The sequence below is a fragment of the Perna viridis genome, chromosome 15 (assembly GCF_037379345.1).
Source record: "Perna viridis isolate PV_CMFRI_1.1 ecotype Kerala chromosome 15, ASM3737934v1, whole genome shotgun sequence".
Taxonomy (NCBI): Eukaryota; Metazoa; Mollusca; class Bivalvia; order Mytilida; family Mytilidae; genus Perna; species Perna viridis.
Genome location: NC_142459.1, coordinates 7,527,514 through 7,551,919, shown reverse-complemented (window position 1 = coordinate 7,551,919; position 24,406 = coordinate 7,527,514). Strand labels below are relative to the sequence as shown.

Sequence of the window (24,406 nt, the reverse complement as noted above, 5' to 3'; positions counted from 1 at the left end):
GTAAAAATAGATACAACTTATGCAGCGGTTCATTTACGCTATTATTAAGGTCTTATCCCTGCCTCGGGTTACATTATAACGTGCAACTCGCCTGACACAAGACTTACAACAGTTGTAGAGTACGTGGTACGCATTGAACAACATTTTATTGAAGAAAATGGTAGATAAAATTGTGTTCACTCATTATACGATCGATTTAAATGGTCCAACACCTTAATATAATTAGTAAATAGTATTATCTATTTAATTGCCAAACGGTTGATTTTTTCTTCTTCGTGGGTAATGAATCGTGATGGTATATAATAGGAGCGGACATTAACTATATTTTAGTCATCTTTACGTGTCTACATGAATCTGTGCTATTACACTGTCTAGGTCGTTTTGATCTCGTGTAATTAGAATACAGTGTATAATTATTTGATAACTCGTGTATTATCTAATTAGAAAGCCACATTTTATTGTTGACTGGAATTTTGTTGGGGCTTGAATTTCATTATCCGCATTTGACTTCACTTTTATATATTTATGGATATACTTGTTTTGTTTGGAATAAAACTCTACGAATTGGGAAACTCACGAAAATTATAATTACAACAACCATATTACAATCAGTTTAGTATGAACATGTTCGTATTTTAAGTTATGAATTGAGCTATGAAGCCCAATAGCAGCATTGCCATCACAAAAGTGAAGCACGACCTGGATTTACTCCTTTTCTCATTTTGATGTAAGTACATATGACTTGGTAGTTTCGTTTTATTATTATTATTATTATTATTATTATTATTATTATTAACATAGTTTCTTGCTTGGTAACAATGAACACACATGAAGTGATATTCATTTTAGTTTGACGACATAAAACTATGGAAAAACGGTATTGTCTATTAACATAGTTTCTTGCTTGGTATCAATGAACACACACTGAAGTGATATTCCTTTTATTTTGACGATATAAAACTATGGAAAAACGGTATTGTCATATTTTAAATTCTGTAAGTCTATAAGTAACCATAATAGATTGAATGATTCGATATTTGCATTTGGTGGAACGTAATTGTAGTCATTTGACTTAGATTTGAAGACTATAATAAAACAAAAATTCAAATTATGAAAAGAACATACACTACCCAGACTATTATTTCATCGTACAAAAAGTAGAAAACTCAGCTGATAAAAGAATCGCCACCCAATAAAAATATATTTCGTTCTTTTTATGTAAAAATCAGAGTATTTAATATTATACGACATTATCAAAGATTACATGAGCATAATTTTACATGAAGTTTATAAATATTTTAATAGACTTTTTTCGTTGCATGCTTGCTATTGTATTTTGAAATACATGGCTAATTCAATATGAGTAAACAAATCTTATGAGCATGGTGTGTACGGCTGCAATAGTACAACCAAACAAACATTTACCTATAAAAACCAATTTTCTGACCAAATGTTATTTCAACAATTTTTTTTAAAAATGATTTTATAACAGGATGGCGTACACCAATGATTGCTTTGAACTGGTTCGTCAGTTTTGAAGCCCACTGGAATACAAATAACTACGCTCATTGATTTTAAATTATCGACCATCTCTCAAATTATGTCACATAATTACATCAACATCTGGGCACGCAATCGAAACAAGTATGAAAAACAAAAACACAAAAACAAAACATATCAAAGGAAAAAAATGAAATGAACACAAGAAATAAAACACTACAAACAAACAAGTATTTACATTTTAATCTGCACGTTTGTGCACCTGAGGTTTAAGCATACCAGACATTGCTCCAACGTTCTGCTCAGTTATGTTTAACTAGACATCTGTTAGTTCAATATATATATATATATTTGGGATCGATAGTAAGTTGTCATCCCGTTTTTAAATTCTTCGTATGATATACAAGTATTGAAATGTTATTTGGAATAAATACTCGCTTATCTAAGTATGTTATGCAGGGCCGGATGCAGAAATTACGTCGAGGGAAGGGGGCAAAAAAAGTGCTAGAAAAAAGTTGTTCCAGGCTATTTTTATACCCCCGTTCCTGTGTAGATCATTTCTTCAATCCGTTATCCTGCGTACCTATAATACACTTTTTATTATAACATAATTCTCAATTTCTACCCCGGACTTGACTTTTTATGAGCAACTCGGCGGGTGTTTCTAGAAAAACAGAGCACGCTTACCCTACCGGTGCACCTGGTTCATGCTCCCAGTTTTTAGTGGAGTCCGAGTTGCTCAATTGCTTTTGTTGCTTTGTATGTGTGGTTTTGGTTACTTTATGTTCTTTGTCGTGTGTGTCTGTTTTCCCTGTCTGGTCTTTGTCCTTGGATTACATTCTTTTGATTACCCTACAACCTTGGTTCCCTTGATTACTCTTACACATAATGACAACAAAGTTAAAGCCTTGATACAAATCTGTATTGCAAAATCATTAATTTGACCCTGAGGTTAAAGTTCAAGGTCAAAGGTCATTAACCATGGTACATTTGTATGCGACATATTGTCTTTCTATAAACAACAGTCTGTTGATACTTTACACAAAGCGATGGGTGTTTTGTTTTCATACTAGTATAATACAGTACCTGAACCGATCTGTGCAACAAAAATTGCAATCGGTCATAGATCACCGATCAGTTTCCGGTCAGTCAGTCAGTCATCGATCCGTCAAACCGATTCATTTAACTGGTGATCGCATCACGTGACCACAGAGCTTTCAATGATTTTTATAGCTTGTGTTGTTTTCTTTGTCAATTTTACACATATTTATATAGTGTAATAGATTTAAATATCAATTTATACTTTAATTTCACATTTTTTATTTAAAACAGATCTTACGTCATTTTGCATAACAAAACTGCGATCAGATCGGTCACCGGTCATCAGTCATCGGTCCGTCAGCGATCAATCAGTGAACAGTCATGGATTCGTCAAATCGTTGCTTGGATCGAATCAAGGACTGTATTTACTTCTACATGCATTTTTCTGATACGGTTGTAATATACAGAATTACTTTTACTTTACTTATTCTGGGGTACTATTAATCACAGGTTGCTGATATATTGTATATAGCTTCCTGTATGTGTGTACTCTTATGACATTTATTTTTTGGCATTTACACTTTAAATTAAGGTACTTGTAAACAAATTACAATTTTAGGAGAGAAACAGATTTCACAACTGTTTACATGCTGCCGAAAATGCAGGTACATGTAGCAAGGCACGTTTTGCAATAAGAAACATCGTCGATTTCTATACGATTGATTTACATGTTTCTATCTTGAACTGAGTAATTTTCGATTGCATGTATTAAAAACATTACAGATCCTGTTGATTTGAATTACGGGTTTGAAATTCGTTTTTCTTCTCAACTTAAAATGCTGTTGTTTATATTTATCAAATCTGATTTAAGAATAAAAACAAACAATAGTTTATAGTAGCAACCCTTAGATGAACAGATAACGAACTTTGAACTTTGTGGATCTTCAAAACAGAATTTGTATCTTTCAATCTGCTGTAGTGTACTGATTATTTAAAAAAAAAACGGATCGCTTACTGGAAGGATATTTAATGTGAATGGTCTGACACCAAAGAACAAAAGCGGGTATCAGTAGGTATTGAATTGTAAAATCTGCTTTATTTAATGTAATTACCCATACAAGTCCTCATTGATAAAAGATATTCGCAGTGTTTCAGACAACAATACAAGTTGACATTTATTTCATCGCCAAATCTAACTTTTGTCAATCATTTCTCACATTCTGTCAGCTTATATGAGAAGGGTATAAAATGATTTATGTGTCAGTCTGTCAGAATCAGGCAGTGGGTGAAATATGGTATGAAAAAAACCCATCATTTTGATAGTGTAATTTGACTACTAGTATTTACAGGATGAGAATCATGGGAAATAAAATTCTCCATATTATGTTGTGCATTGAGATATATATCTTTTTTGTAAAAATGCACTGAAAATGAACATTTAAAGGACAGATAACTCTGTCAAAAACCTTTTGACTGTTTGCACCATCAGAATCAAGGGAAAAACAAGATTTTCCATATCATGTTCGTTTATAGATATGTCATTTTATTAAAATGCACTGTAAATTTAAAGAGCAGATAACACTGTCAAAATCCATATTTATCTAACATTACATTAAAAGATTTACGAGTAAATTCAATGATGCAATATCAAATAATGGTCTTTTTAAATAGTGAAAGCATCTTTGAGTGAAATTATACTGTTAGATCGGTGGAAGTTTGACAATCATGTTACTGATTTCCCATTTTTGCACGATTCTTATAAGTACATATAGTTAAACTGTCAAATATATACAACGTTTTGGAATTGTGTTATTCACTGGATCATTGCGGTATTAAACTTTATACGTATGTTACTCAATAGGTACTTGACTATCTGGCCTTGGAATTATAGTTTAAAGAGCCCGGGCCGGACTCGGATGTTTGAAGTATAGGCCCGAACCAGAATTATGCTTGTCCTTAAAGGCTATTGATTAGAAATCTGAACAACTGAAGGACAGCCTATAGCGCCTTTACGGTGAGTAGCCAAAATGGCTGATTGAGTTTGCCCTCGCTTCGGGGGGTTGTCAGGCCAAAAGAGGAAAACCTGAATGTTGATTGTATTGCTTTGAAACTTTGTTATGTAACTCAGTTTTTCGTTTGATGGTTTTTATGATATTAAACATATGAATCAATTTTAATTTGCAAAAAGTATTATCATATTATTGCATTCTTTTGATTACCGCTATAACCTTGGTTCCCTTGATTACTCTCTCATACACAAGTCAATATTAGTTAAGGGCTATATCCCATTTATTTATAGTTATAGAATTGTTACAAAATTCAAATTAACTGATAATTGTATATCTATGATTAATTGAGACACTTTATACCGTGAGGTATACATCCCACTCAATTTTATAGACAATAAAAAAACTTAAAGATAGTTTCACATCAAATGATGTAAATTGACAATTGTATCGATTTGTCTATATTCTAAAGTATTTTGTCACCGCTATGGGCATTATATTATCAACATATTACGACAGAGTAATGTGTTATTACCTACGAAAGGTGTACCTTATGATAGGGTGAATACAAAAAATCAATCATCACTAATTCATAGATGCTTTTTTCCCTGCTTCATGAAATATGGTCGTTGTTTGAAATTATACGCAGTCTATGATGCCCATTACTGGTAAAACGATATCTAGTTCTTTTTCTGTTATATTGTACCCGATGACGATATTCGAATACGTCATTCATTAGTTTAGTAGTTAATGATACCAGCATTAAGTTTGTGTATTTAATATACACATTTTGTATCAATCATTTTTGAAAGAACAAAATATGTCCAATTATACTTTTGTTAATATGTCGCTAATTTTAACTATGGAATATAATGGTTTAAATCAGAACAATAGTATAACGAGAATAGGTATGGTGTACATATGTCAAAGTGACAACATACCCACCGAGATGAAAATGTCAGCCATCCATTGGTCTTCAATGAAATCATCATACCACAGGGCAGGCTGCATAAGTGTTTATTCTTAAACACTGAAGTAAAGAATATATTCGTCTCTAATAACAATTGTGCATTTTACAGTATACAGTTCATCTTATCTATTGTTTTTCAATGCATTTGATTTTGAACAAAGGGCAACACATGTGATAAATACATTGTAAAAACACTAGTAATATTTATCTTGTTTCTTAAGTTGTAAAATGATATCGTGCACAATTAGCGAAATCATAGATCTTCTTACAGTTCTGAAAATTAATTAATAAGTAGCTATTGAAAACGTGAATTATCATAGACCCTACTTATAACATTACAAAACAACAGAAATTGTCAATGCTTCAAAGATCAAAGGAAACTGCCTATTAATGAAATAATTTATGGTCCTCACTTGATGTACTTTAAGACAAAACAAAATGCAATCCTTTTAAATGATACATACTCGGCTAACAAAAACGGGGTTAGTCTTAGGTGCAACTCTTGCACTGGCTGCTTTGTCTACGTCCTGTTCATGAATTCTGGGTTTGGCCCTGGTTTCCATAATCTCGCCATCTTAAACATGTGTCTGTGAATATTTTAATTAGAGGATCTGAAGGACATTACCACTCTTGGATTATGCGTTCGAACGTACGCGTCGCATATTTTGCAAAATATATGTGTACCAAAATAAACACAAGGCTTAGGCAAACATTATCGTTGATGTGAACGAATATATGTTTTAAAATTTCTTTTTGTGACAGCATGGACAATTTATTTTTACTTTCTATATTTGTAATGTTTGAAGGCTAACAGAAAAAGGATTTTCGTATAAAGTATAAAGTAGATATTTTAATATTGACTAATTAATTATTTCATTGCATGTATATACCTTGTCTCCTTTCTTAGTCAGGAAATGGAATTAAGATCAAAGGAGAAATGGATTTCTAGAACGACATTAGGAAATTATTATATAGAGGACAGCAATTTCTCAAAGGTGGAGTAAAAGTTCCCATTCTGAGGTGTTGATGAACGATAAATACGCACTATTATCTCTATTACACACAACATATGTCCGTCTCATAAAAGATTAAATTAAATACGTTTTCAAGAGTAGCCTCCACAATGCAATGGATTTTTGTGATAGTCATTGAACTGATAGTACTCATGTGTTGTTCTGAATGTGATGCCAGATTTTGTCACCAGAAAGAGGTAATTATTTTTCTGTTGAGATTAGTAATTATGTTTTAATACTTTTTATTTGAGTTGGTTGGTTGCTTATAAATTTTCAAATAGTTTTTCTATCAAAGTAAAATGTAAGCAGATAGCAGATATTCAGATATTCTATCAGTCAGAACAAAGTATCTGTCAATAGAGACATTAAGTAGCTGTCTTTGTAAGAACCATGCAAAATCAATCTGAAAAATGTGATACACCCCAAAAAAATGCTACATATTTTTATTTTCGTTATAAGTTGTTTTATGGGTCTATACCATGAAATGAGTAATTATTCATTCAAATCTGCCTGCTCTTAGGAGATAATCAACATTGAAAATCCAGTAGATTCTATGGTATTTGAGCGTCATTTACAGAGTTAACTCCCATAATTTTGAAATCTACAGTGCATTCTATATAATTTTTATCTCCTAAGAGCACGGGTAATATGAAAAACCACATGTTATTTTCTGTTTACTATGACATTTCAAACACAATATCAAAAATTAAAATATGTAGGCCTTTTACCCATGAATCATATTTTGCATGATCCTTACCTGGAGTGCTACTTAAATTGCAAATGTCAACAACCTAAACACATAATGGATTTTACGAAAAAAAATCCAGTGAAAATACTATAGTTATTTTCCAATGCGCGATATTTAATTCATTCAATACCATATCATAAGAGTAATCATGGGAACCAAGGTTATAGTGGAAATCAAAAGAATGCAATCCAGGGACAAAGACCAGATATGGAAAACAGACATACACAACAAAGTACATAAAGTAACTAAAATCATACATACAAAGTAACAAAAAGCAAATGAGCAACTCGGACTTCACTAAAAACTGGGAGCATGGACCAGGTGCACCGCTAGGGTAAGCGTGCTCTGTTTTTCTAGAAACACCCGTTGAGTTGCTCATAAAATGTCAAGTGCGAGGTAGACAAACGAGGAAAGGAAAACTATGGCCCGTTGAAAAAATCAGTTTTCAGGATGCAGATAGATTCACCATAACGATCCACTAAAGAGTCTTTTCTAATACCCTTTTGATAAAGTGCTTTACATCGGCAAATTTAAATTGATTGAGATGACTACTAAACTCTTTAAAATAGATTGCTGATGTACATAGCTCGATACAGTATGAACTACAGATGATAGAAGTAGAAAGATTGAAATGTTTGCAAAGCAGCAATATATCACAAACATTAAACAGTAAGTAAATGCTGATTGCCTGTTTATGTTCATTCTAAATATTTATGTTCTGGATATAAGGCACCATATCTGTATCGATGAATCATTTGGGTTTATGAACTTCATAGAAATATATCATATACAGTACTTGATTGGGGAAAACTTCCCATTCTATGGTATACGGGGATGGGGAACGGAGAATGGAGAATGGGAGGGGGCCGGAAATGTGAATTGGGTATAGGGATATTGTATAAGGGATGGGGATTTTGAATAGGGTGGATGGGGAAATAACTGTTTAAGTATTCATTGATACAGAAAATGTATTAAATTGAATAATTAAAAAAGTTTAAATGTTGAAGAATTTAAAACTATAAAATTCAATTAGTTACAACGAGGAAGGGGTATCTTCAAATGTTAGTCTTTGTAAGAATCTGACGGAGGGTGCAACATGGAAGGAAAAAATACACCATTTTGAAAGTATAATTTGACTACTTGCACCAAGGAAAACGGCAAGATTTTCCATACTACGTTGGTTCATTGAGTTATAATTTCATTGAAATGCACTGATAATGAACATTTCAAGGGCAGATAACTTAATTGGAAGCCTCATTTTTAAAACATTGTATTATTCAATTTTAAGGAATTCTCGTGATGCAAAAATTAAATAATGATCTTTTCAAATAGAGAAAACACCTTTGACTGAAATTATATAGTCTCAAATAGATTCGTGGGTTTTTGTCATGCATGTTTCTGACTTCTCCCATATTGTCCAACTCCCGAAAATATACACTAGCCATGCCAACAACTATACCAGGAAAACAAACTTTTAACACTATAAAGAATATAAATGAACTATATAAATCCCACCCCCGAAAATAAAGATTAAAAAAGCAATCCAAATTCCACTAATAAATTGAATTGTAGACCAAGTGCCCCAGTAGAGTAAGAATCACCCGCAGATTTGAACATAAGGTGTAAAACTCTGGGGTAAAATTAAAGGACAAATATCATTATTGTCTTTTTCTTTGACGTTTTTGTGTTGCCAGTAATAAATTGTCTCACGGTACACTTCAACATTATATACCTTTGAAAATTACAATATGCTTTATTTATCCGTGCATTAACTATGGTTTTTGGTTCAGAGAATATTTTTGAAGTCATTCGAAAATAAGGTTGCAATATGAGATACTGACTTATCAAAATTATATAACCTATTGTCATCGTAGATGTCCACCATTTTCCTTTTTTTTTTGTTGAATTTGATTTGTATTTTTATGTCGAGATATACAAACAAGCAAACCAACAAAAAAGCTGGAATATCCCTAAGTACTGAACCCTTTAGTTTATTTTAATGAGTACAGCACATTTTGTAAGCCCGATGAGCAAAATGTCCATACTCACAAGTAACTCCAGGTTATAAGAGAGTAATATGAAATAAATCTTGATATTTACAGTATTCCATCAAGATGGAAAGAAACCCATTTCTATATAAGAATTAAACAGACTTAATATTTCATCCAGTAACTACGTGTATGATTATCAACAAGTAATAATTCCATTCAGGAACTACATGTGAGATTAACACCAGGTAATATTATTTTTAGATTCCTCATGTAGACAGGTGTTTGATGGAATAATGTGTTGGCCACCAGTAAAGTCTGGGACAATCAGTGTCCAGAAATGTCCGAACTACATGACAAATCTTCTTCCGAATGGTGAGTAAAAAAATGTAGTCATTTTCAGATAATACATGCATGTTTTACCGTTGTCCGTCGGTCCGCACGTCATGTAATAAACCTACAAGTCTGTAGAGATTGAAGCATGTCTTATTTTCTGGAATCAAGAAGCTCTCAGTAGCTTTGTGTATATAAATACCATAGAAACATCAATTACCCAAGTGTTCAATGAGGTAGAGTTCATAATCAATATAATAAATTACTGATAAGGATAAACTAGACCCGCAAGAATTTTTTGTTGTGGCGTTTTGATATTGCAAAGTTAAAGGACACTATAAATCTTGGGCAGTTAGTAGCTTTATTTGATAAGACTATTTTTGTGCACTGTTTTTGACGGGACATCTTTGTGTCTCGTGTCGGTGAGAGACATTATTGTTTCTACTTAATAAGTGGGTCCGTGCAGGTCCGGGTTTCAAAAGAATAGGCCTGCAGCAGCGCTAAACTTGTCGTAAAAGGCGACTAAATAGTGCCCAGAAACCTAGCCGGGGGCTAGGCGCTCTACCCATAGAGCAACTGGGATGTTTGCCAGAGGTGATGGAATGGGATACTCCTGGCGTGTTATATGCTGGGGTTGTCAGGCTATAATACGGCAAACCTGACCGCAAACTATAGTGGTGCACCGTGTTGGGAAGGATGCCACGTTCCTCGCACGTTAAATAACCCTGCTGTGGTATTCGATAGGAGTAGGAACCTTTTCGCCCCGCCACAGGAGCCAGGCTGAATTGCCCGACCCTACCCATCCCTCTCTTTTCTCTTGTGGCAATCAAAATTTATCGACCCTATTATCCTTGTGTCCCATCTCATTTTTCATTTCATCATCATTTCATGTTCATGTTCATCGCCTGAAATATTGCTGCTCGGGCGTTAAACCCCAGCAATCAATCAATCTTTGCAGGAAAGGCTTCCAAAATGTGCATGTCTAACGGAAAATGGTTTGTTCATCCGCTTTTCAATACCACGTGGACAAATCTATCTGGCTGTTATGATCCTAACACAAAGTATAGCCCATCAGTGCCACCGATTATACAGGTATATCATTATTTCAGCTATTGAATTGTATTTTTAACCTTTATTGTATACCATATCCTAACTTTTTATTATCCTATTTTTATTGTTCTTGTCAAAATTCCATGTACAACGTATTTTGCATTTCCCATTTAATATCCTTTACATTTTCAATTATTAAACTATGGCGTAATGCGATATAATAATCATTTTTTAATTTTTCAATATTACAACAATTATTTTGATAATTTGATACAGTAAAATATTCTAAACCGAACCCCCTTCGAATATTTAAGTGTAAGTCTTTGAAAGAATCAGGCAAAATGTGAAAAAATCAGAAACATGCATGTCAAAACCCCACCGACCTGACAGTGCAATATCACTCAAGAATACTTTTCCTATTTGAAAAGACCATTATTCGATTTCTGCATAACAGACTTTGAGCAGAAATTTTCCAATAAAATCTTTTAAAAAATGAGGTTTTTGACAGTTATCTACCCTTGTAATGTTCAGGTTCAATTGTCAAGCATGATATTGAAAATCATATCCTGTTTTCCTTGACTGTGATGGTGCAAATAGTTAAATTGAACTATCAAAATGATGTTTTTTTTTTCATAACATGTTTCACTCACTGCTTGATTCTAACAGATACTGACACTTACAATTGGCGGTTTAAACAGATGATCATTTCAATCAAGTTCAATATACATTAAAACCAAGCTGGAATAAAAAAAATAACATTTCTAGTTTAGAAAAGTATGTGGATTATTTAGATTTTACTGTAAAGTTGATAAAAAATAAACCTTGAAAACAATATCCACATTTTCAATCCCATTTGCCGAAACAATACGAACACACTAGACAAGGAATGTAATTTTTTAAACTGAAATATAAAAAAAAACTATACTGTATGCATTTGTTTGCTGTTTTGAAATAGATTCTGTTGCAGTTATACATACATTCAGAAGAACAAAGAAAGCAGCGTCAGTTAAACGTATTTCTAAGGAAACACGGTGAATCCGTGCCAAACTAGTATTATCACCAAAAAAAAAAAAAATAATTTTTAGATAAATATTGTTAAAGGTAAAAAACTTTTTTTTAAATTTTGTATCTTATTCCTAAATATGCTATAACTTACTTATATGTAATTGACATATTACAATTTTAGGAGCATGTCAACAAAATAAAGACTTTATATGATATTGGCTATAGTTTATCATTAGTCTCACTAGTCGTTGCTGTTTCTATAATGGTTTATTTTAGGTGAGTTTCTTTATCTCAGTTAAAGCCTTGGAATGCAATTGACACCTGTAACGGCGAAGCATAGAAAATACGATCATTAAAATAATTTAATTTGGGGTTATTAATCCAAACAAACAATACATGGTTTGACCGATTTATTGTAAAAAATCTGCCTTCATCCCAAAGTTAATCAACTCAATACGACATGACATTGACACTAATAATTAATATAGATTACAATGAGACGAGAGAACATTGTGACAATGCGTGTCATAAAGATTACATACGACAAAAAGTAACATAGGCTATAACATTTGTTTAAAACAAAGTTTAATGACATAGTTTCGAACTCGTTAGTAATCTTATCATAATTTTGAAATGTGATTTCAATTTTAGAAACCTTCGATGCCAGAGAAATACTATACATGTCAACATGTTTGTCTCCTTTATATTCCGATCTGTGATTTGTTTTATGAAAGATGTTTATCTGATACCGGAAGTAGATGATAAATTTAGCAAGACCGGAACTAACAGCAGTGTCTCCTTTGGGCAGGTATCACACAACTTTTTCATTGTGGCAACATGGTTTAGTGTTATTTTACGCTAAGATACATTCACCACTTCAATTTGTGTGTTTTAGAACATTATATGGCAATACATTTCTAACACTAAATTGCTTCTTGAAAAGCGATACTTTGAATCCATTTTCAAATTATAAGTATCGACAATTTAGCTCATTTGCAATAATTGTATTTAAATTCTTTCGACTTCACTTATATGTTTGGTTATATCTGTGTTCGTTTTCTTCAAATCAGAATATAGACGTGTCTTGTCGCGTGAGTTTATTTAGCACTTTAAAGTAACAAGCGACAATTAATTCCTGAAACAAATTTACTACACAAAGATGAAAAAAATTAATTTAAAACTAAGTTAATTATGTATCTTCATTGACGTACATATAAGTTTTATCGAGGCGGCCATCACTAGGTCTCAGTTTTGTAAAGATAACGATGTATATATCATTCCAATATTTTAACACTATTACATCAGCCCTATATTCTTTTTTATGTTTCAGTCCACTGGATGTAGGATTGTATACACTCTATTTTACTACATACTATCATCGAACTGTATGTGGATATTTGTGGAAGGAATTTACATGCATTCTTTTGTGCAATCCACAAAATATAATGTTTCCGTTAAGCTCTATAGAACTCTTCTTGTATTTGGATGGGGTAAGTTTTTGCAACTCATATTTACAAGTTGATATTTTGAAAGTTTTACTAATAGTATCTCATGTATACAATTACCTTTTGGATTAAGATCTTCCCATATAATTGATTATAAAGCTGTGGATAAAATGTATAAATTGCAATGTTTTTACATCTCAACTTCGAAACTACACATAAACTTGGCTGAGTGGCTTATACGCCTCACCCATACTCAAAAACTACACGTGAACTTGGCTGAGTGGCCTTTACACCTCACTCATATTCTGAAACTAGACGTAACCCTGGCCGAGTGACTTTTACACCTCATCCATACACTGACACTACACATAACCATTACCGAGTGACACGTAATTATAGAGAAGGTGCTATTATATCCCCCAACTCTTAGGTCTGCGAAATTTAATGAACTGTTGCAAATATATTTAAAGTCTACTAATAATTTTCCTACTCCATTTTCAACTGACAAATCTTAAAATCATTCCGAAAAGTCTTAAAAGTGTACGCTAAAATCATTCCAAAAAGTCTTACGACAAGTCTTAACAGTATACGCTAAAATCATTCCGAAAAATCTTAACACGGCGGGGAATATGATATATTCAAATCTATTAAAATTAATTGAGGATTTTATGTAGATTCCTTTTTGTTTTGCAGGTTTTCCATGTTTGTTTGTTGTTCCATGGGTACTAGTCAGAATATATTTTGAAAATACTCTGTAAGTAATAGTATTGACTATTGTTAATTTCACCAAGAAGAGAATGTAAAAGGAAAGCGATTTTATCATTTCAAAAGAGTACATAAGGAAACTGCAAAATCTAGCGGAAATAAAAAAAATGTAATCTAGGAACTAAAAGACTAAGCCACAGCACCATAAAATTTGAAAAATTACTTGTCTGAGAAAATTCTATACTCTTTGTGACGTCATTAATTTGAAAGTTTATCTTTACTGGAAGACACAATTTGATAACTGTCGTATGTGTTTATTTTTAAGATGTTGGAATACTCATGATGTAGAAAACAGTTACATATGGATCATTAAAGGGCCTATCACTGCGACAGTTGTAGTAAGTATACAATAAATCGTAGCCCTTCCGTGAATGACATACAAGTCTAATACCAAGACTTATGATAAAAATGTATGTTGCATTTAAATATTTAAAGTTGTGTATGTTTATATTGGCTGGTGCTTCTAGAAAAAGCATAATAGGCTTACTCTACCGGTGCACCTGTTCTGTACTCCTAGCTTTAAAAAAAAATCTAACATTATATTTTGTGGATTGATATTAACATCGTTATCTTTACAAAACTGAGACCTAGTGATGGCAGAAATGTATTGCCATATAATGTTCTAAAACACAAATTGAAGTGGTGAATGTATCTTAGCGTAAAATAGCACTAAACCATGTTGCCAAATGAAAAAGTTGTGTGATACTTGCCCGGTCTTTGTTTGGTCTTGAACGATCAAATGTTCAAACAAAAGAAATATGCATTTAAAAAGTGAGTACGATATTTGATTTAGCCTAAACTTATATTTACATCCATTAGTTATGTAAAAGGGGAGAATTACATACTTCAATGTCTATTATAACAACACATATCAACCTTTTAACATTAATATTTTATTTCTTTTCAGATAAATTTCGTCTTCTTCGTAAATATCATACGGGTACTTTACACAAAGCTTTCAGCGGTCAACAGGAAAAATCCCAGAAGATACAGGTAAATTGAACACATGAACTCTCATGTAGTTAAACAATTGCTTCAATTTTCACATATCCTTTCATACTCTTTCAAGGACCAGTTGCCTTTCAGAGTTACCTTATGTATATGTTCGAATATTTCCAATTGTTTATGTAACGTTTAATTTCATTGATCAACGCCACGAAAATCAAAATATTCACTTTTGTATAAACGCATATAGAGTATTAATTCAGTTAACACTGACGCCAAAGAAGGTGACTACGTAGTTGTCGTTGCATAAAAAAAATGGAATTATAGGTAATAAAAGAGAATTTATTGATCAGCAAACATTACATATGTCCATCGGACTTTATTTAGCTGGTGAGTGATTCGGTCGCGTTTATACATCAGTAAACTCTCAAAATACTTTTATTATTATTATAAATTCAGTTTTATCACTATATTTACTTTATCTAACTTAAATATTTTCATTAATACAAGTACATAGTAACCTGTCTAAACCGAACCTCTTTTGGAATGAAATATTTGTTCGCTCAAGGCACACGTTCAGATTACACAGGTTATGAAAAAGTTGAAACTAATACGTGGGACTAATGATGTTTGGTTAAAACGATTAACCAGTTAATCCAGGGGTTTGTTTAGACAGATTTTACTATTATAAATGTTTTAACAAATACATTATTAGCACATTATAAATAAATGATAGGACCATTAAGCTGTGACATGATTTATTTTCAGAAAGTTAGCTAAGTCAACATTGATATTAATTCCACTGTTTGGTGTTTATCACATGGCATTTATAGCTGTACCGTCGTGTATGGATCCAGTCTTAGAAGTAGTGTGGATGTACACTGAAATGTTCTTTAATTCTTTCCAGGTAAAACTATTTACCTTCCCTTTGAACGGCTTGTTTAAAATTGTGCCATTGATGATCACGGAATTGTTTTCCCTGTATTGGTTTGTCCAAGGATTCCACTCAGTTGTTTCCTGTCATTGTTTTTTTATTGTATTAAACATTACTTGATTTGACAGGAAATACATATGTTCATAATTTTAATATATATCCCATTTCTTACACTCTAAGCCGGTGATTTAAAATGCATGTGACTTCCTGGAGTGGAGAAATCTTGTAATCGTCTTGAGACTGAAGAAAAAATATATTTATCACAATTTACTCTTACATGATTTCACGAATTTTACAATGTACCCAAATCAATTGAGCGAATAAATATTGTGATAATTATTTTAATTTCACATCGTAAATCGTGCTTTCGTGTGAATTCTACATATAAATTATGTGCTAACCACACTATACTTTTTAAAGTTGTTTATTTCCTGCTCTATGCAGTGTTCATGTATTTTTCTTTTCTGTTCTAGTCATCATTATAATTGTTTTTATATTCTTTTGATTACCGTTCAAATCCTGGTTCCCATGATTGTCCATTCATGCATATTTCAAATAAAGCTTGAAATAAAATCCACATGAAGTTTTTTCGGTCGTCTATTACATAACTATGATTGACATGGACAGCTTTGTTTTTAATAAATAATAATAATAAATAAATATCATGTAATTGTTTTTTTTTAATAAATATTATCGTTTGAATATTTTCAGGGCTCTGCTGTCAGTATTTTATTTTGTTATATGAATGAAGAGGTATGTCAAAACAGCTTTAAGGGTATGAAGGAAATCGTATTGGTGAATTTTAAGATTTCTTAAGATTTCTTAAGAAAACAGCTGAATAAAAAGTCAATTTTAAACAATGGAGACAAAACAGATTCAACATTTCAAATACAGAGGTTACTTATTTCAAGTACTTTTTTCCATTTACATTTTTTTCCACGACATCGACAACACGTTTCCCTTTGCTACCATTTTCTTAAAAATCTGATTGGTCGGATGCAATGTTGTGACGTTTATAACATTGTTCTCTCGATAACTTTGGTGTCAAAAACTCAAGTTTTTTTTTTTTATAATTTCAACATCATGACAAAATAGCCTCGGGTTCATTATAAAGTTGAAATTAAATAATTTGAGTTGTTATTTTGCTATATTCAACTTTCATTCATATGAATTCTATAAATATCGCACAGATAACACAGAGAGTATTGATTTCTGTCTTTAGGTAAAGAGAGAATTCAGAAAAATACACAGGAGACGATCACTTCGCCGGAACAGTTATATGTCTAACAAATCAGTCAGTAGATCAGTCTGTCACAGTGAGCACGAAATACGTATACACGAATCTCCATCTGGACACTTTAAAGTAGAACAATCAGAACCGGAATGTAACGGACACAGGGACACAGAACACATGAATGGCACACATAGTAATGGGCATTCATACAAAGACAAGTACTCGAACGGTTGTGTCAGCTTTGAAGAAAATATTAAAATGTTGAATTCTTAAATGAATTGATTATTTATTTATAATGATATGTGCTATTAGAAATTTCGCTTTCATGTTCATAGTGTCTTATATATGTTCAACATTGCAAATTTTGTAGTTTTTATTTCAATTACTTGATCTGGGAATATCATGTTACTTGCGTGGAACAGCTTTTCTGTAATATTTAAACATATTCGCTGAAAGGACTCAATTTTGAACTAAGTGAGAAAAAAAAACTAAAAACAATTCCTTGTCTCAAGAGGTATATAAAGTAATCAATGTAACATGAAATGTAAAACCAACTGTTCTATCTTTTCTGCATATATATTCGAATTTTTATCAAGTTGTTCATCGTCTGAATATAGCTGAAATATTGCTGTTCGGACGTTAAACCCCAACAATCAATCAATCAACTAACTTATCAAGTTGTTATGTGCACACCTAACATCCTGTATACTACGTATATAGATATTTTGATAGTAATTGTAAACTGATTGTCGTCGTTCACTACTACGTGCAGAGTAGATTGTTTAAATTATCATGAATTGTTTTAAGTATCAGTCTTTCTAAAAGTCAGACAGTACGTGAATCATGCATATCAAAAACCCAGTTTTATTTCTTGTCTTGTTCAGAAACAGTTACTGATCACATAACCAGTCGTAGTTTTTCATTTGGTTGCTGCGTTTTTGAGATACAAATTATATAGATTGTACATGAAATTGGTACTTTGCAAGAGTTATCGTTTTTGATTTGGTTTCATTTGGTTGATTTGTATGTATGATTTTCTAAAAAGTGCAGATCTGAATGAAAAAATGATTATCATCATGTGAAAGTATAGCATATGTAGACTGAAAAAGCATCGTTTGTTTAGTGAGTTTTCTCTACCATTAATCACTTTACCATTGGCAGTGTCTGAATTTTATATGGACTGGTACTAAATGTCGTAATAAGGTTATTAAATATCAATACATTGTTAATTAACATTCTTGCGTTTCAGATTTCGACTACACCATAAACATACACACTCAGTTTATTTAAGGCACTGAAGAAGGTCATCTGTTGACCGAAAATGTTGCCCATTATATACTTTATTATAGTGTGTTAACATCGTTATCGGTATCGTTGTACAATCCTTTAGACTTATATAATTATTTTTGTTTGTGCTGCATCGTCATGACTGGACGATCCGATACCCATTAAGTTTGCTGGTTGGCAGATTCCTTTAGACTTTATATATTTACACCTAGCCCAGCGCCCCAGACCACTTGCGAGGAGGAGTGACTCGGCCAGCGAAGGCTATATTTTTATATCGTTGGGACTTTTTCAGACCTTTCTATACGTTTATGTATCTTCCCTGTATCAATTTGATCCGATGGAGCAGTGTAGCGAATAGAGTCGTCACATTCTGAGACGTTTGTATAATATTGATTTGTTGTGACATGCATCATTAATTTGATCCTCTGTCCTACATGGTGACATCTAAAATGAGCTGTCCCGTGCAGCCATGCATCGTGTGCTGAGTTGCAGCCCTGGATTAATCTTGCGAGGTAGAATGACCCGGGCAGCGAAAGCTATATATATCTATAGCCTAGCTGGCCGGGTGGTCTAGGGCGCTGGACTTTGTGCAGGCGGTATTGCCATAGATGTCACAGCGGTACGAGTTCGAGTCCCGCGGATGGAACGACCAAAAATTTGCATCGCCAATTTGAAAGTTTTAACATCGTTGGGAATTTTCAGACCTTTCTATACGTTTACATATCTTCCCTATATCAATTTGATCCGATGGAGCAGTGTAGCGAATAGAGTCGTCACATTCTGAGATGTTTGTATAATATTGATTTGTTGTGACATGCATCATCAATTTGATCCTCTGTCCTACATAATAACATCTAAATGAACTGTCCCGTACTACCATACATCGTGTACTAAGTTACAGCCTTAGGTTAATCCTACGAGGATGAATGACTCGGCCAGCGAAAGCTATATTTATATATAGCCTAGCTGGCCGAGTGGTTTAGGGCAGGCGGTGTTTACATTTCACAGTATCTCCATTGCCAAATCTAAATTGATAAACAAAGCATCAAATCAGAATGAATGTTAATAGACTTCAGAATCTAAAGATATGGTCCAAACTAGAAAAAGGATAACAGAGACGATCCACTTATACAATATAAACAGAATAAAATGTGAATATATGGAAACACTGCAGATCAGGAAAAAACGAAACAACACATTTCTCTATGTGATAGATTTTTCATATCGGTTAGACATGGATTATAAATCATAATTAGGAATGAATATAATCTAAATTAATCGGTAATTTGAGAATATTTCCTTTGATATATACTTTATGATAATGCTTGAACCGGCAAGCTGACTTAATTCAAGAAATTATCAGGTCATTTTGCAATAAGCATGCGCCAATTACCCACATAGGGACCACTTTTTGGGGAAGCCAATAGAATAACGTTTTACTATGACGTTGCTACGGCAAATGTGTACTTGAAACCATTACTGTAAACAATATGTTTTAAATAATTTAAAACAAAAGAGGTACGGTACATGTACAACAATAGCAAACACAAACATTTATCCTGAAAAATCAATACGGTATACTTTTCTAAAGCCACAATTAAGATTTTCTGCACTTTATATGTACAAATGTACATGTACATCGTCTGCCCTCGTGCTAAAGCAAAATTATTTGGAAAAAAAACAATGATGCCCTTACGAGTTTCGGGGCTGATGTTTATCTTGTCCCGTAAACTAGTTACTACAATGTGCTTCTTTAAAATAAAACAAAGCACATGGATAGTAACCAGATAACTGACAATGTTTTTGGACGAGCAATTCTTACAACATTCACGGGAGTGTTCTTTTTTTCAGGAGAACTAGTAAATTTGTAACTCACCATTGTAGAATTTACATAATTCTGATAATAATTCTGATAACAATCCACAACAGATGTTACCAAATTAAGTTTGTGATATGCCAACTTTCCTCTGTTTCATAGCTTCATCAACTGACGCACGTGCTAAATGTTGACTGCACCGTAAAACAAATCATGACGATTAGTGGTCATCCAATAAAAAAGTCACCATTTAAGTAATGCTTTTGGGTAATATATTGAACATATTTTCCGTGACGCATGCTTAATGACTTTCCGTTTCAGCTGAACCTGGGTGACGACAAAATTGATATTACAACAGCGAAGACACATTTAGGGGTAACTCTGACGTCACAGCTGAAGCCTAATGAAGCTATTGGTGTAGCGTGTGAGAAAGAACGTCAAGCTTTTCACGGACTCTTCGGAATACGTGGTTTACAAATGGACACTAACCCATTACCGAGCCTCCATCTTTTCAAAGCCGTAGTGTTAACGTCAGTATTTTATGGATGTGAACAATGGACCTCTTTAACAGTCCGTGATGAGCAGAAGTTGCAAGATATGCAACACTACTGTCTGAAAAGCATACAGCATTTCCGCAAAAGCACCAGATCGGAAATGATGGAAACACTACTGGTAATCATTGATATATTTCACGAAATTAAATATAAAGAAACTGATGTTTTTCACTTGCTTCTCTTCAAAAAGTGCATAGACTACATACTTTCCTCAGTAACATTAAGACTACGAATGGTTATATACCGGATATTCATGTGATTTTCGTGAAATATGAACTAGATGAATACTTTGTTAACTCTGTTAGTCTCAAAGTTTTCCCCTATAAACATGAATGGAAGAGAATAGTGCGGAACAGTGTTTGGAACTATGCCACCGATGAACGAACAATACGAATGAAAAACAGTCATGGCTTTAAACGTTTTGTCGAGGTGTGTTAACCAGAACATGCTTCCGAGGCTGGAAGATGGCAAAAAGTGTCCCAGAGCTACATAACGGTTTCTTCTTAGCCAAAATTGTAACATGCATACCACAAACAGACTCTAAAGTTTGTGAAAAATGCAACTCTGAATACAAGAACACAATAGAACACTTCACGCTTTTCTGTGAATGAAATTAAGAATTACAGGATCACTTTTGGACGACAATACTTGACAATTTCAGAATTCAGACCTTCCTCTTTCCTGATGGACTGTACAACGGAACTCCTGATGAACTTCTCCATTTTATGATGGGACTACTGGTATACTTGAAAATTGTCAAAGTAATTGAACAATCCTCAAAAGAGTTCTCTAACCTGTGTTCCAATTTTATCAGTAATGTTTAAAAAACTTTTTTGAGCCGATTTAATTAACAAGTAATGCTTCAAACGTTTTCATGTTTATTTTTCTTCTCTATTTCCCATAGCTGTTTAATTTTGTCATGTAGTGTATTTTGCTTTTCTATTGTTGAATGTATATCTCTGTAAAAGAGGAATTAAAGTATGATGATGATGAAATGTTTTAGATGGTGACTTCATCACGTGACTCGTCCTAACATGAACCGTGATAAAGTCACTATGAAAAAAATTGCCATTTTTCCTTACCCCGGACTTGACTTTTTATGATCAACTCGGCGGGTGTTTCTAGAAAAGCTGAGGACGCTTACCCTACCGGTGCACTTGGTCCATGCTGCCAGTTTTTAGTGGAGTCCGAGTTGCTCATTTGCTTTTGTTACTTTGTATGTATTGTTTTAGTTACTTTATGTTCTTTGTTGTGTATGTCTGTTTCCCATATCTGGTCTTTGTCCTTGGATCATATTCGTTTGATTACCGCGCCCCGTACAAGTCCGGGTGTTAAAAGAATAGGCCTGCAGCAGCACTAAGCTTGTAAAAGGCGACTAAATAGTGCTCAGAACCCTAGCCAGGGGCTTTGCCTACAGAGCAACTGGGATGTGTGCCCCAGGTGGTGGAATATGGTACCCATGGCGTGTTACATGCTGGGGTTGTCAGGCTATAATACGGAAAACCTTACCGCAAACCATAGTGATGCACCGTGTTGGGAAAGATGCCACGTTCCTCGCATGTTAAAGAACCCTACTGTGGTATTCGATAGGAGTAGGAACCATAGGGCTCCGCCACAGGAGGCTAAATTGCCCGACCCTATCCACCTCTCCCTATTTCCAGTGGCAATCAAAATTTGTCGACCCCATTGTCCTTGTGTCTCATCCCTTTTTCATTTCATCATTATTTCATGTTCATTTTATCATCAATTTCATGTTCATCGTCTGAATATAGCTGAAATATTGCTGCTCGGACGTTAAACCCCAACAAACAAACATTTTTATTACCGCTATAACCTTGGTTCCCTTGATTACTCTTTCCTATAATACAATATTGAATGAAGTGCATTATTTCACTTGTAGTTAAAGACTGCAAACCTTTCTTTTAAACAGTTCTTTCCGTCTAACTTAAAGGTGTATTAACATTTGATGATACATTATGTTGACCTCTAAAAGATATTGCTGTTTTGGATTTCTGTTATACGATTATGCATCTTTTTTTGCAGTTCACCATTTCTATTCATTGTTTCCATTGTAAACATTTAAAGAGATTGGCAACCCACTAGTTTACTGTGACACATGCAAATACGGCATACAACAATCTTGGTTTTTACACACCTTTTATAAAACGACAATATAAAGCAAAATATGTCAAACCAGAACCCTGAATAATCCGATAACCTGAATAAACTGGACACTTCCGGTCCATTTAAATCAATTGAAATTTATTCTAATTTACAAAGGAAATTGTGCCACATATGATGGTCATATTTTAATGTTAATTTTGGCTTGAAAACATATGACTATCATGTTTGCGAAAAACATGATTATCATATGATAATCATGCGATTATCAAATGTAAACCGAAACATATGATTTTCATATGATGCAAACGATATGGTTCTCATATGTGGCACATTTGCCTGTGTAGACTACCTGTCTAAATCAACATTTGGTTTGGTTGAGACAGATTTCACTGTGGACACGTAAGAAGGTAAGGAAAATAAATCTTGAAATCAGTGATATGTGTGTATCATATTTAATTTTACCGAAGCCTTTGAAGCCTTCACTTGAAACAGAATGAAATCAGTCCAAGTTACTTTGATGCTTACATAAGACTGATGTACGAATTGTGTCCGTACCATAGGTTAACCTCCTTAATATGTACACATGCATTCATTTATTCATTGAGACAAACAATCTGATACTGTGAGGTAAGACCAGAAAATGTTTGAAAATAAATGAAAGCAAACTAGCACCTTCTATTTTGCGAAAAACATATGTATTACAGTAATAAGCTTTTTTTCGATAACAACAGTAAAACTTCATAGAATATGCAATCTTAATGAAGATGATAAGGATCTTTTATTGGGCGTATCTGACGTAGCTATTGCAGATGTAAAATATCATCGTATGTTTATAAGCTTAGTGTTGATGTTAATTGAAACCAATCATATTTAATGCATTAAAAAGATAATGCTTAAACACCTGAAGTTTTATCATCTTTGTCTTCTCAATCTACTCATACATTTTTTCACGCCATATAAAAACTAATAGCTAATAGCTGAAATTTACACTTTAACCCACGCGTCATACATTAGTTGATATAAGTTACGTTTATTACATTCTGCAAAAGTTTGGAGTACTTTGATCGTTAGTAAAAACAAAAATTGGTAAGAAAAATCAAAACAAATTTTGACTTTCAATTACCAATTGAGACTTTTTGGCTACAAAATGACTAAAAATGACAAAATTTAGTCAAACATTTCCTTGGTAATATAGTCAATTTTAAGCTAAAAAAATGGCGAAAAAAAACAGATTTTGGCTAAAAAAACGACCAATTTTGCCTGAAAAATGACTAACAATGACAAAGATTAGGATTTTTTTGATAATTTGCCAGTTTAATTTCTTGTTTAATTGTAAAATTTGTAAGTCTCGTTCTAGTTTCAGTTTTTCTTCCGGAATGTTAGATGTAGAACGTATCCAAAGACCGGTCTGCAATTTATTGTTCACTTCCTGGAAATTAAAACGCTGTATCACTATGCAAAATCTTCTATTTCTACGCTTTTCTTAACATTTTTATGCCGGAAAATTAAATATTTGTCATTTTTTATCGGTATATTTCACCAAACGATATTTTGCATTTAACATCGAACTCAATGCTATGTTAAAGACGAATCTCTATGCATTTGAATTGGAGATGAGGAACCATCCTCATGAATTCACGGAATCACG

At 33.1% G+C, this 24,406-nt stretch overlaps 1 protein-coding gene across 2 annotated transcripts; it reads left to right on the top strand.

Moving 5' to 3' along the window:
* Positions 1 to 378: 378 nt before the first annotated feature.
* Positions 379 to 17,251, top strand: LOC148596766 (parathyroid hormone/parathyroid hormone-related peptide receptor-like). 2 transcript variants are annotated; one of them, XM_088563530.1, is made up of 15 exons: positions 379 to 727; positions 4,403 to 4,555; positions 6,425 to 6,727; positions 7,848 to 7,947; positions 9,531 to 9,641; positions 10,558 to 10,691; positions 11,836 to 11,930; positions 12,306 to 12,462; positions 12,985 to 13,144; positions 13,793 to 13,853; positions 14,130 to 14,202; positions 14,772 to 14,857; positions 15,578 to 15,716; positions 16,455 to 16,496; positions 16,966 to 17,251. In XM_088563530.1, exons 3-15 carry the CDS (start codon positions 6,641 to 6,643, stop codon positions 17,248 to 17,250), a joined length of 1,530 nt encoding a protein of 509 aa, XP_088419656.1. In that variant the 5' UTR covers positions 379 to 727; positions 4,403 to 4,555; positions 6,425 to 6,640; the 3' UTR covers position 17,251. The 2 variants fall into 2 exon arrangements, with proteins under 2 accessions (XP_088419656.1, XP_088419657.1); XM_088563531.1 differs by lacking the exon at positions 4,403 to 4,555.
* The last annotated feature ends 7,155 nt before the right edge of the window (positions 17,252 to 24,406 follow it).